At 53.3% G+C, this 13,970-nt stretch overlaps 5 protein-coding genes across 5 annotated transcripts; 3 read left to right on the top strand and 2 right to left on the bottom strand.

Annotated features, from left to right (window-relative positions):
* Positions 1 to 720: 720 nt before the first annotated feature.
* Positions 721 to 2,024, top strand: A1O1_04312 (uncharacterized protein; the record flags this gene model as incomplete). The annotated part of the gene is made up of 2 exons (XM_007725207.1): positions 721 to 1,343; positions 1,502 to 2,024. 2 exons carry the CDS (start codon positions 721 to 723, stop codon positions 2,022 to 2,024), a joined length of 1,146 nt encoding a protein of 381 aa, XP_007723397.1.
* Positions 2,025 to 2,846: 822 nt separating this feature from the next.
* A1O1_04311 (uncharacterized protein) lies at positions 2,847 to 4,350 on the top strand (the record flags this gene model as incomplete). Its single annotated transcript, XM_007725206.1, has 3 exons — positions 2,847 to 3,384; positions 3,625 to 3,971; positions 4,111 to 4,350. The coding sequence occupies 3 exons, from the start codon at positions 2,847 to 2,849 to the stop codon at positions 4,348 to 4,350; spliced, it is 1,125 nt and encodes a 374-aa protein (XP_007723396.1).
* Positions 4,351 to 5,024: 674 nt separating this feature from the next.
* A1O1_04310 (uncharacterized protein) lies at positions 5,025 to 5,993 on the top strand (the record flags this gene model as incomplete). Its single annotated transcript, XM_007725205.1, has 1 exon — positions 5,025 to 5,993. One exon carries the CDS (start codon positions 5,025 to 5,027, stop codon positions 5,991 to 5,993), a length of 969 nt encoding a protein of 322 aa, XP_007723395.1.
* Positions 5,994 to 6,575: 582 nt separating this feature from the next.
* A1O1_04309 (thymidylate synthase) lies at positions 6,576 to 7,763 on the bottom strand (the record flags this gene model as incomplete). Its single annotated transcript, XM_007725204.1, has 1 exon — positions 6,576 to 7,763. One exon carries the CDS (start codon positions 7,761 to 7,763, stop codon positions 6,576 to 6,578), a length of 1,188 nt encoding a protein of 395 aa, XP_007723394.1.
* Positions 7,764 to 8,624: 861 nt separating this feature from the next.
* Positions 8,625 to 9,965, bottom strand: A1O1_04308 (uncharacterized protein; the record flags this gene model as incomplete). Its single annotated transcript, XM_007725203.1, has 1 exon — positions 8,625 to 9,965. One exon carries the CDS (start codon positions 9,963 to 9,965, stop codon positions 8,625 to 8,627), a length of 1,341 nt encoding a protein of 446 aa, XP_007723393.1.
* Positions 9,966 to 13,970: the final 4,005 nt, after the last annotated feature.

Below are 13,970 nucleotides of genomic sequence, written 5' to 3'. Positions count from 1 at the left end.
ATGAGCGAGGCCGAGCGAAGCCGAGCGAAGCCGAGCATCAGCAAGCACCGAAGCACCAAACGACCACTTTGAACGACGTACTACGTAGTAGGTAGTGGTACACGCTGTACACACAGAGTCTGCTCGTGGCGTCCCAATTGTCGCCTCTCCATGAAAACATACACTACTGCTAGTAATATCCATCTAGGTAAACATCCTGGGCCCTCGAATGACAATCGGCCAGACGTCGCCCCTGTAGCGCCAAAGCGCGCTTTCGACAGGGCGCCCAAAGAACTTGGTTGGCGGAATTGATGGATGCCTGAGCGACACCCTTGTAACCGCTGTTGACCCTGTCGAGCTTGTGGCTGTGCTTGACACCCGCACCGATGTCAGGTGTAGAGAGGGGCCTTACTGCAAAGAGCTGATTCTGCGAAAGGCATGACCTAAAGGGACGGGAGATGATATATGAATATGAATGCCTGGGCAAGAGAGACTCTTTTCAACCTATTTCAACCTCGACCGTCCTGCACAGAATTTGTTTCCTACTTCTTGTCTGCGCACCAGCTTGCTGTGTTCCTCGTTCTCCATGGATTGGGACTTCATGCCGACTCAATAATACTGTCACTTGCAAACCTAGCCGACTGAATCAGCTCAAGAAGATTTGGGTCTTGAAGGACTCTTACCGATAAATCCAACTGGGTGCCCGGAGGAATTACATTTTGTATGGTAGGTTTCATCAAAATGCCTCCTACTGAAAAGGCCAGTCTTCAAGCCTCCGCCTATTCCTCAACAACGCCTCAAGATCTTCCTCCGTCATATGAAAATATCATCCTCCCGATACATACACCGGGCCCAAGCACCCCGTCACTTGCCGTCCCTATACCAAGTCAGAACGCACTTGAGGCACTGTCGCGGCTTACGGCCATTGACTTTCCCAAATACTGCGTCGCCGAATCGAAATTGTCCGAGGACTTAGCGACCGTGACGACAACCAAGCCGGAACTGGCACTGACCCAGTATGCCCTGGTCAAATTCATCCACGAGCAAGCTGCCTTGCCGCCGAAGCCGCTCATGGTGATCCGTGGGACGCATGTGAGTGGATTGGCCGGGTCGGCAAAGTACGGTGAGCCTACGGTGGACTTTGAATTGAAGATCAACCTGACGAGCCTACTGGAAATCGACCATGGTGCAGGGCTGGACGCGTCGAGGTCATCAAATCGCATCCGTGTGAAACCTCCTGAGCATTCCTCGTCCTCGTCCTCGCCAAAGCCGGCGAGTGGAAGTCGCTCTGGTCGTGAAAGCACGTTGAGTCCTTTGGAGCAATGGGTGAAGAAGTTCTGCGAAGACAAAGCCGAGAACAGGAGGTGAGTCATTGGTTTTCAAGTCATCAAGCACGGTAGACCAGTCTCGCAGTCGTCCCGGGCACTGGAAGCACCACCCCCGAGCTGGCCCTCCTGCCACTCTGTTTCACCACATATTTCGTTTATACTGCGTTGACTAACATTGCTCGGCACCTGTTCAGTTTCACGATCCGTCGCTCAGCAAACAACCTCCCCACTCCTATCTTGGAGGGCATGGTGCGCACTCTGATCGCGGCGACCAAATACCGTGGCAAAGTGTCCGTCGAGTTCCCCGTCCATCACGCCGATGTCACGGTGCTGCGCCAGTCGGGTAACTGGTTCACCAACATGTTGCAGCTGTATCGGACCAAGCGGTACGATGTGGTTGAGTCGGTCTGGGATGTTGTCGGTACAAATGGACGGTCGGCAGGGAATGGCGCCTTTGCTGGTGAAGGGCGAAGCGACGCCGGCGCGACGTCGCCCCTGGGCGGAGGTGAGGGTTCCTCGACGAGTACCGAGCACAACCGCCGTGTCGCGCTCATTGCACAGGAGTGGTGGCGTGAGTGGCAGTCCGCCATCTGGAACGCCGTGCTTGCGAGGAGGCAGGGCTGGGTCACCATTGAGGATTGGTTTGAAGCACGCATGGGCGTCAGAGAAAAGGAGAGGACTCGGGAGTGGGGTATCGACCACGAACAATCTACGTGACATGCCACAGATCATATTGATGACTTTTAGCTGCTGTTCAGGCTTGCCATGTTCATCTGGGGTTGGGATGGCGCCTGAAATGCGGGTTTTCGGGCGGAAACGAATGCCGACATCGAGTCTTCTGCAGCGGATCTGTGGAATCAGTTGCACCCTGCCACCGTCTAGACCGCGGGCCGGGGCATGTTCACCACTTACTGATGAGTAAGTTGGGGCTGGAGTTCGAGGACGATTTTGTTGCATTTGTTCGGATTGTAGAGAGCCAGACTGAATGGGCGGTTGAGTCGATCAAAGAACAGTTAAGATCTCGGGATTATAATGCGTAGCCTGTGGCAAAGTCCAAAATGCTTGCGCGTATGAGCTTGGGAATCGTCCTGGCAAAAGTCGCGAGTGACTTGGGTATCATGTGGATGAGTTGACATCCGGGAAAAGATATTGTTGGGAAGTTCTCCGCCTGGATCCGACGCTCGCTCTTCTCTCGACTCGTGTATGTTTTCAGCTCGGACGAAATCCTTGATTTGCTGCAGGGATCTGGCCAGTAGATATCCAAGAGTACCAGAGGGATTGTGTATTCCTGGCTCCCAGTCTGTCAATACAGCGACGTTGTTCTTCGAGCGCCTCCCGTCGATATCACACCACGCAAAAGGGAAAAGGGGGAAGCTACGAAGCTCGCAACGGGACCTCGGCCGCACGACGTTGTTTGGTAAACGATCCTTACAGCACCAGATGAACTTCTAAGCCACATTTGCAATGTTCCCAATCGGAACCGCTCGCTTCATATAAAAAGGCTACATTGATGACAACTATACAACAACAACTCCAAACATGATAACAGAAGCGCTGGTCGTTTCCGAACCGGGCGCCCCATTCCGCTACCAACAAGTCGAGCTCCACGAAACCCTCCGCCCCGATGAAGTGGCCGTCCGCATCAAAGCCACGGGCATCTGCCACACGGACCTCAACTTCTCCAAAGAGAAATCCATGCCTGAACTGTTCCCTGCGGTGCTGGGCCACGAGGGCGCCGGCATCGTCGAACGCATCGGCTCCGCCGTGACAAAAGTCTCCCCGGGCGACCATGTGATAGTCTGCTATTCGTGCTGTGGGGAATGCAAGTACTGTCTACGCAAGGAGTCTTCTTACTGCGACTTGTGGTTCCAGTACAATTTCGGCGTGGGCCGGCTGGACGGCTCCAAGACGTTCGCGTCCGTTAAGGATGGGAAGAGGATCACGTCGCATTTCTTCGGGCAGAGCAGTTTCGCCAGAGATATTCTTGTCTCGGAGAACGGATTGGTGAGGGCCGACAAGCATATTCCGTGGGAGAAGCTGGCGGCTTTGGGCTGTGGTGTCATGACTGGTGCTGGAGGTGAGTTGCGATTTCTATGTTCTGTTGATGTCTTTTCGCTTGTTCGATATGTCATATGTTCGTGCTTGGGAGACCCCCTCTGGATCATATGTACGCATGCTATATTTGTTGGTGAGCCTTGAGTTATCTGGTACTTTTCTATTGGTTGGACATTCCGTTAGCCTCTATGTCACACAGTGTTCTGGTGAAGAATGTGTTCTCATTTGCACCGGTACTGTCGCTGACATCAATCTGCTAAAGCAATGCTGAACGTCATCAACCCAACCCACGACATGACCGTGGCCGTCGTGGGAGTGGGAGCGGTCGGACTCTCGGCCGTCATGGCACTGAAGCTGCTCGAATACCCTCCGAAGAAAATCATCGCCGTCGACGTCGTCCCCTCGCGGCTCGAGACGGCGCGTTCTTTCGGCGCCACGCACGGCGTCAATTCCAAGGTCCGCCCGGACTTGATGGCGGTCCTGATGGCCATCACGCACGGACGAGGCGTCGATGGTGCTATCGACACTACAGGAAGGCCGGAGATTGTGCAATCCCTGATCCACAGCGCCGCCAGGAAAGGAAAGGTGGTCACCGTGGGTGTAGGAGAGGTATGTCATGTCGTCCACCCATGCTGTTGGTACTGCCAGTGTCCCATCCGCACCGAGACTTTGTCATATTTGATTTTTTCGAACGCTGCGTGTCGCCTCCGATTTCTTGCGCGCTGATCAACTACTGCTCTCCCTCTAGCTCTCTGCTCAAGTGTCACATAACATCTTCGAGATGGTCAATGCCGGGTGCAGCTATGTCGGGTGTAACCAAGGCGATTGCTATCCCCAAGAGTTCCTCCCGGAGCTTCTGACGGCATGGCAGCTTGGCAAATTTCCCTACGATCGATTAATCAAGACGTATCCGGCCAAAGAGGTGGAGAAGGCCGCGAAGGATGTACTGAGTGGGAAGACGGTGAAGGCCGTGTTACTCTGGGACTGAGGAGAGGGAAAGCATCAATGGTACGTATGAGACAAGGAGCTGGCCTAAGGTCGGTATCATTCAGGCGCTACTCTGAGTCTTAGGTGACCGTCATCCTTCAGGGCTGGTGCTGATCGACTCGACAAAAGGGGCGTCCACATACACAATGAAAGATAATGTGTCGAAGCACTAATGAACTTAAAAGCCATGGAATGAAGGCTGATATGCCGGCCGTACATATCAACGAGGCTGAGCCAGATACGCTCCACTAGTATCCCCGTAGAGAGCAGTGTCATAGTAGTATAATACCTTACCTAGGTACCTTAGGTATACTTGGTAAACCGACGCTCAGCCTCGCCGTGGGGAAATTCTGAGATTAGTCATCCCGACGTGGCGCCGGGCATCATCGCGAATGTTCCAGCCTCAGCCTTATTGCCGTGCGCCATCCACGACCATCCTCTTCGAGCAGTTTGCTTACGAGACCAACCCAGCTTCCATCACACTATCAGCCTTTTGGTGACGAAGTCTTTGCCAGCCTGCCCTGAGTGGCGGCAGTAATGCTTTGCTTGCCTTTCCGGCCGCCATACGACATGGTCAAATGCGGCCTGGTTTTGTTCTAGTCAACCTCACGTCCAGTACTATTAGCGAGCGGTTTTATATACGACATTTCCCTCTGCCTGCATTTCCCGCCCAACATGTCGACATCTACTCCCTTTAAATCAGAATCATCCTACACCGCCATGACCCCCGACCACGACCACGACGTCGAAGCGATCGGCTCGCACTGCGAATTCCCCTACTGCCACCAACTGGACTTTCTCCCATTCCGCTGCGACTCGTGCCACCACACGTTCTGCCTCGATCATCGAAGCGAAACCGCACATAAATGCCCCCGGGCCGGCGAATGGGCGAGAAACAGACGGCGGAATAGCGTGGGCAGACCGACACAATCACAATCACTGTCCTCGGGATCCAACCACTCTACAAACAGTACGGCCTCTGGTGCCGGTCGTCGTCCAAACCACGCCAACGCCACACAATGCAGCGAGCCGAGCTGCAAGACGTTCGTGCACACGCTGCAGAACACAGGCGTGCACTGTCCGAACTGCAATCGGACGTACTGTCTCAAACATCGCATGCGCGAAGACCACGACTGTGCCCACCTCGTCCCGCTGGGCGCGCGTCCGCTTGATATCGCTCTGCAGAGCAACAAAGAGAAACTGCGTCTCGGATTCGGCCGGCTGAAAGCGTGGGGAAATAAAGTGCAGCAAGACGCAGTGCCGAACCCGAAGCCGACCAGTCGCGCCGCCCAGGTCGTTGCCTTGAATGCGCTCAAGAAGAACGCCAAGGGAGACGACAAGCTCGACCCGGCGAAACGCGTTTACTTGCACGTCGAGGCTGAGGCGGCGAGCACGTCGAGTAAATTGCCCAGTGCGGATTTGTTCTTCTCGCAGGACTGGAGTGTGGGTCGGTTGCTCGACGAGGCGGCCAAGAGGTTGCAGGTTGCCAATGTGAACAATCGAGTCGATTCGGAGGACCAGCGCCTCAGAGTATATCATGTTGAAGGGGGGAGGTTGTTGGAGTTCTCCGAGAGGGTTGGAAAGGTCTTGATCAATGGGAACACGGTGGTTCTCTTGAGAGGCGTTGGGCCGAAACAGGCATGATGTTTGAGAAAGAAGAATGTCGGCTTATTATAAGATGGGCCTTAACAGTGGCCGTGCCATGCCGTTGTTCGGACTGGATGCTCTTGAAATGGATGTCTAAGGGCATGAATACTCCCTGGTCGCGAGAAACCGGGGCATTTATGTTACACGCAAGGATAAATGGGAACAATTTCGCGAGCCCAGCGACAATTGCTGTCTGGTACGATCCGATGTGAGGCACCTTGGAATGGAACTTGGTCTCGCCTTTCTCGATGTGCCATGGGTTGGGAGAAGGAACGCATGGCGAGGGCGTTCTAGAGATTCGGACACCCGTCCCAAGGGGGCTGGAAAGTGCGGTTGTGATGTGAGAGATATGTATCTCAAAATCTAATGATACCCTTTGATGGCTTCATGTGTATACCTTATATCAGGCAATTCGATCCATCTGTCGTCTCGGCGCCGATAGACCGAAGGAAACAATACTACTATTCCAGACAAATCCTTTCAGAAACACTCTGCGTACATGATCACGAAACCAGAAAGCACTTCTGCTCCGCTCTGCTCTGCATTGATATTTGTATATGGATTCCGAATCATACCCAATCATACACTCATCTTCATCTTGATCCCGCCATGCGGTTTATACCCCACGACTTCCAATTCTTCGAGCTTCCAACCATCCATCTCACCACTCCCTCTGTCGTCGCGCTTGATATTTAACGTGGGAAACTCTCGTGGCTCTCGAAGCAGTTGCTCTTTCAGAGCATCAATGTGATCGAGATAGACATGCGCGTCGCCCATGGTATGGATCAACTCGCCCGGGACGAGGTCGCAGGCGTGGGCCAACATATGCGTCAACAGCGCATAGGACGCGATATTGAAGGGGACACCTAGTCCCATATCACAGGATCGTTGATACAGCACACACGACAAATGACCTTTTGACTTTGCCGACTGTTCGCTTTGACTCTTTTCGGAGCCGTTATTGGCTTGCTGCTGCTGCTGCTGTTGTTGCAGGGCAGCTTCTCCCCTCGGAGCATCGGGAAAGCTGACATAGAACTGCGCAAACATGTGACAAGGGGGCAAGGCCATCTTCGACAGATCGGCAACGTTCCACGCGCTCAGGATGATACGTCGATCGTAAGGGCTATGTTTCAACTTCCGCACGATTTCTTTGATCTGGTCCACGCCTTTGCCATCATAGTTTGCATGGCAGTCCTTGTATTCGGCCCCGAAATGGCGCCACTGAAACCCATAGACTGGCCCGAGGTCTCCTTCTTCGCGTTCAGTGAAGCCCAGATTGTCCAGGAACTCGCGCGAGCCGTTGCCGTCCCAGATGTGAATCCCTGCCTCAGAGAGCGGCTTGGACGTCGTGCATCCGGACACGAACCATAGCAGTTCTGTCGTCACGGCGCGCAAAAATACTCGTTTCGTCGTCAGGAGAGGGAGGATGGGAATGCGTTCGGCTGGATTCCTGGGATCCGGCTTGGAGAGACTGAATCGTAGTTGTGGCGGGGCGAAGAGTGATAATGTCCCGGTGCCGGTCCGGTCAGGGCGATGTTCGCCGCGCTGCAGAATGTCTTGGATCAGGTCGAGGTATTGATATTCTTCGTGGCGAGGCGTAATGTTGGCTGCGGCTGGTTGTTGTTCTGTTGCGGATGCTTTTGGCAGGGTTGAAGAGCCGTTCATCGATGATCTTGTATCTTGTTGCGCTTTGGCATTTTCTTTCAGAAAGTTCATAGAATTGCCGGGAGGGGAGACGCTGGGGACATCGACTGCAGAGGGTGCCATTTTCGAGACGTTGGACGACCTGGGTGGTGAGACGTGATGATGGAAGAACGTGCAGTGCTGGTCCGAATTTGTTTAATTGATTGAGAATCAAAACGCGAGACGCGACAGTGGACGCGTTGAGGATGATGTCATCAACCAGCGTCTGCAATATCAACCCCTCCTGCTGTGCTTCTTGTTGTTTTCCACCTTTAAAAAGTCAATGAATGAACACATTTCGTCTATCTGATGTGCCTCGTGTTGTGTCATTCTTTGTTGGATTCGGGCTTCTGTGTCTTGTCAACCTTAGCACCAGGACTGTTGTCTGGACCTCGCTAGTCCTTGAAACATTCACTCCCTATGCAATGGCAGTTGCACGCTCCAGTGGGTATACTCAAAATGACTACCTACTCCCTCGCTGCTATCCACCAAAAAACTAAGGTCGTCTGGAGCTACGCCATCACTCGCGCTGCCCATATTTGAGAGACATGAGGCTAAATAGCTGGTGCTTCACAGCTGCAGGCGGTCGTGCAGAGAAAATAAGAGATAGCATTGGCATCAGACCCAGTTGCGCCCTGACGGTCTGCTGTGCTGGCTTCAGTCCGAGCTCGTAGACAATACTGATAACAGACAAGTCAAGCAACTAACGGGCCTCTTGTGGCGGTCAGAAAACCGGAGGAGAAAGCTTCGAACCTAATCTGTGCCCGCAGTCCGAGGGGGTCAATACAAGTACACCCAACACCCTACCCTACGCCAATGCCTTTCCAGGCGAAGAATACCTACACATGAAGCACCACAAATAAATTCCGACTCTGAGGTCCCAAAATAAGTCAGCCAGAGACCCCTTCTCAACATTCATGCAAGTGCCGCATTGCCTCTCGTGGGTTACGATCTTGGGCCGCAATTAGGGTCCTCGTAAACTCTGACTTTGCGCTGAAGTCTAGCCCGTTTTGTTGGTGAATCGATGGCCAGGGTCGGGCTCGATCTCGTGGCTCTTTCTTGCAAGACTGTTAACGATCGCTTCTCACCACTGACATGCTTTTCTGGACAAGCAGCCTGCGTCTGCCTTCTGACGAATGTTGGGCAGCGCTTCCGCGCAGTGGATTTCACACGCTTCTCCCCACTCTGCTCTGCTGATGTATGGTGCCAGGCATGCGATGTGGGAGTGGCCACATTGTTCTCGTTAGACTGAGTCCGCTCGAGTTCGAGTTCTACCTTCTTTTGGCTTTGCTCTGTCTTGTTGACCGGGATCGGAGGCGTCGCAGCGTCCATGTCATCGTTGATGTCTTCCCGTGTAGAGCAGTCATGTAATATGACAGGCTCATCACCCGACAACATTCTTTCCGGTGTGGTCTGGATACTGGAGGTCCGATAACCACGTTCGGGAGGCTGGTTCGGTGGGCTCCGGGGATCTGCGTCTTCTCTCTCGGTAACAGCAACAAGATCCTGACCGATCACAAAACGATCGGTGCGAGCCGCCCCCGCCTTTTTGCTCCTCTCAAACGCGGCGAGGATGTCGTCCAAGGTGCTACCGTTGTGCAGCGCGGCATGATATATTTCTGAAGCACTCGCCGATGATTCAGGTTGAGGGTCAACGCAATTACTGTCGAAGATTTTCGAGTCGCATTCGTGCTCGCATTGAACGTCTATTGCACTGCCAGGCGGATCGAGCAAGAGTGCGGGATCCGGCTGCAGAGCATTTCGGTCTTCGCCAACGCCTTTTCCAAACGAGTACAGAGCTTTGATGATTTTGAAAGTGGTGGAGAAACTCCCACGTACATTTGCCCATGTGTGGCCGAGTGTCAGATTCCCCTCTGTCTTGCAACAACGGGCGCAGTGGACAAATGCGCGGCCTGGGTGCGGCACAATCTGCCAGGCTGTAGGGTACCAGGGTTCGTCGCTTATGGCAAGTCTGCGGGACATGTACAGCAGAGGGAGCATGTACAGCCTCAGGGTGAGCAGAGAGATAAACACAATATGCTGGAGCAGCCTGCGAACGGTGGCACGGAATTCGTCAAAGAGGCTGTTGTCGTTTCCCGGGGTCCTCGAATAGCTCCATCCGATGTTTCCACCATGTACGGTCTCGAAAGCCGTGTGGGCAGGAGATGAAGGCAACATCTTGCGAGGACTGTTACCAGCGTGGGCGGCTTTCGGTTGTAACATCCCTTTGTCCTGATGGTTCGAAGAGTCCCTGTGGGGAGAAGCATGGAGAGAAGGATGCGACATAGGGAGCAATGTATAGCATAAAAGATGATAGGACCAACAACACGGGAGAATGAGGATTGCGCTCGGTCCAAATGCAGAATACTAGGGAAGGAATAGTTGCAGGTTTGAGAGTGTCCTCTGAACAACACATGTCTGACAGCTTCATCTGAATGTCAGTCTGGGGATGGGAAGGTGTGTTGGAGCTTCTGGCATGCGGTCCTTGCGGTCGGGTGGTAGCCACTCTCGCTGTTCACCTGCTCCCCATTCTGACTCCCGCGTTTGTGAGATCGACTGCGCTGGGGGCGGTTTAGATTGCAAAACGCCAGGCGATCCTCAGGCCACGGTTTCGGACCAGCTCTGGAGAAATATGTCTGACATATGCCGTTATGGACCTAGCCGCAGATGCAGACTGAGCTGGTGTTGTTGCCCTCCCCAGATTAGACGAGTAACTGGCGCGGTCAAAGCTGTGACGATCCACATACTCCGCGTCGGCTACAACTGCAGATCCGGAGGTGCTAGGCCGATGATTAGATGATCTCCGAGACGAAGCTAAGGGCGATCAACGTGAACAACTTGGACATTTTGGAAAGGAAATGGAAAGGAAGCTGGTTATGCTGCACTGCAGCTCACGCGATGGTCCCTGTGGCTGATTGTGGCGGCTTATAGAATTCAATTTCTTAGAGCTACTACAGTACTACTGCTTCTCGTGCCACTACCACACCAGATGTTAGCAATCGTGTAAGACTCTTCATCTTAAAGTTGAGGGCTCGAGTCCCTCCTGAGGCGAATCCAAGGTTTTGCTTTTGCCGATGTTGGCAAATGTGAAATGATGCCTCTGAAAAGGGGATGTGATACTGAGCCGGCCTGATCGAGAAAAGAAGAAGGGCAAATCCCCCAGTGAGTCTTATTCTGTCGAACAACAATTCAGCAATGCTCTACTCGGCAGGCACATAAACAGATGGTTGCGAACATGTCAGCCAAACTTTGGCACAGTGGCATTATTATTGACGTGTTCATATCACCACTTGACATCTGAGCATGGGCACATTACCGTACATTCAGACCGCTCGTCGCCTTTTCTTTCTCCCTATAACAAAAGACGTACGTTAATGCCACTGAGCAGATACATGGACAGATGATCGGGCAAGCCTCGAACTCGAAGACGGCAACCGGCCTATATCCATATCTGAGAGGGAAAGATGCTACTTTCGGCAAAGCACCCGACCCTCCTGTTCACTCCCGCCTTTCAGACCATACTACTTCGTACTGTCCTCGCGAGCCGGCGAGTGGCCACTAGACACTGGACTTATTCAGGCCATGAGGCTCAAAGGTGAGGGACAGAAGCCCAACCAGACTGCTATCACTGGCCCCACAGGTAGCAGAGAAAAAGTCGACTCAACTGTTCGGTTCTTTCTGACTGCAAGCTAACTCTAAGGGCCATGCAGACGACCAACCCTGGGTGAGCGGTGTGGTTCTCTTGGGCGACGGCCCACTTGTTCCTCTGATTGTGAAGCTACAGAAACCCCTTGCATGTTGCCGAACAGAACAACCACGGCTACCCGTATTGACTATCTACTCCAAGTGGTCCTTTGGAGTGAACCTGATTTGTGAGTCGCCATCCTGGGCGCTTCCGTCGGGGAAACTCCTTCGGGCGGTATCACTTCCAGCAACTCGATGAGATGTCTATGTGGCCTCCGCGATGGCAAAGCTAGGGGATCGATTGCTCACGCCGATCATATATTGTGGGACACCTTGTATGGTCAGCATAATATTGACGATATTTTATTGAAGAGTAACAACACTGACTTCGGCAGCTTCGGCAGTGTTTGTCAAGTCCACCTTCGCGGCTCCGCTCTAGGCGAGTCGAACTCCAAGGCAAGGCGGACAGGCTTCATGCAAGCTTCTTCTAGGCTCCGAACACCTCATCTGGTTCAGCGCCGAGAATCTTGCTCGCTGGCCTTGGGCACATCTCAGGTTGGAACTCCCGGTTTTCACCGTTTAGGTGGTAAGCATGCTGCAGGTCTGCATTCGCCAGTTGAGTCGACGGTCGCTATACATGCACCTAGCACATCCACTTGGCCGAAAGATGTCTACTCGTATAGCACCAGCAGCAAAGGAGGGAGCCACCACCAGATTCTGGTCCATGCAAGTCCTTTCTCATGTGGCAGTGCTGTTCTAGGACTCGTGGGACTGCGGGGAATATAGGTGCGTACTCAGTAGCTGGACACCTTAGCCAAAATGCGCAGCGGGAGTTTCTGGCCCACAGGCTGCATGGTCCGATACTTGCGTACGACTCGATCGAACTCCAACGTCGAATAGATCCCTGTATAGTAGGTATCCAGGGGTTTGATGACGGGCAAGAGGAGTTGGCATTGGCCCCTCAGCGAACAAGAATGCCCATCGCATGCCTTTTTGTCCGAGTAGTTCGCCTGCAGCATTGTGGCAGGCGGTAGGTTGCAGGCGCTGGGCGAGCATCGTTGTCTCACGGGCCCTTTTGCCGCAACAGGTCTCCCAAGTCCCCCACTTCATCTTAGCGGTTCAGTTTGAGCTCGTCTTCGTACAGATGGGCGCCTTCAATGTAGGCCATGGCATTCCCGGCCGCTGTGGGCTTGCCGGATTATGGGCTGTTCTCTTTTTTTTGGTTTCTAGGATCACACTTCCATACACCATCGCGGGCAAGTGCTTAGGTACTGACTCCAAAAAAGCACGCTCGAGTCCATGACGACGTCCCTTTTACACAATTAGCGGCAAGGACATGAAGCAAAGCAGCCAACAGCATCGCTTGCGCCATTACTATCGTAGCAGCAAGGCAAAATCCCGACTCCGCCCTTCAGGATGAAGAAGAGTGCCGTTTTTCTTCAGTGTCCCATGCCCCTTGATACCGGCCGCAGCAACTAGCCACCAAAGGGGGTGAATCTTGGATTGTAGAAAGCCATGCCTTGCCCGTGCTCTAGTCAGCAGGAACAGTCCTTCGATCTTTGCTCCAGTAGCCGCATTCTCCGCCAGAGCGACATAGTCAAGAAGAGGTACAGACGTTGCACCGGATTCGCCGGGCCAGAGCTCAAAATGCCACCCGCCTAGACGGATCCGCGCTGTAGTTCAGGCTGGGACCGAAAAGTTGACATCCTGGTGCAGACATCCGCTGTCAGGTTCCTTGCTCCCACGCCTTCATAAGTTTTGGTTCACGTCTCTGGTCGGGAGTGGCGAAGGCATGTCTGGCCTACATTTCGGTACTAACCACTCGGCAGGGTAGCTTAATGAACAACCGTGCGGGTCGATCCTTGTTTCCACACATTGGGCATCATTACTCGCGCGCGATGCTGCCTGGTGCTGGACATGGCTCATGCGATAGACAGACCATTGCTCACCGCTTCTTCTCATTCCTCTTGTGCGTTGAGCGTTCTCGGACCTTGCGGACAAGGAACCATAATGGCTGACGCTTCCCTGTTCAGCAAAGTTGGGTGCTGCGACAGATAAAATTCCGTATATGATCTCGGTTTCCTCCCCGATCACAAATACTTCTGACACATTTTGCGGTCTTGTCATTGAACAGTTTTATCTGTTTTTGTTCAGAACCAGTCTTGACCATCATGCCTGCTAGGAGAGCATATACCTCTCGGAGGACAAACGCGCCAATTCCGAGAACAGCTCTAGTCACGAGCCCACGGCGCTCTGCGAGCTCGATTCTTCTCAGCCGATTTCTTCGCACTGAAAATTCTTCGGAGCTCTTAAGTCTTGGAAGGTCCGAGTCACATATTCGGCGGCGACGGGAAGCACGCTTGATTTCCATTCTTGACAGCATTCTCGCTGTTCTTGACTCGGGTGGCTCCGCCGAAAGCGGTCCAGCTGACTTGGACATGGACTCCGACCACAACTCGACATCGCCTGACGATGCATCAACTCAGTATTCTTCTCAAGAGCATCTTCTTGGTAAGGGGCAAACACGCTCGCTATGAGGGTAACATTGTGGCTCATGAGTTTCAGCTTTCGTCGGAGCACAATTCGCCCAAGCCTAAAGCCCACAAC

Source organism: Capronia coronata (genome assembly GCF_000585585.1).
Source record: "Capronia coronata CBS 617.96 chromosome Unknown acBCG-supercont1.3, whole genome shotgun sequence".
Lineage (NCBI taxonomy): Eukaryota > Fungi > Ascomycota > Eurotiomycetes > Chaetothyriales > Herpotrichiellaceae > Capronia > Capronia coronata.
Note: the sequence above shows the minus strand (reverse complement) of the source record. Positions and strands in the feature narration are given on the sequence as shown.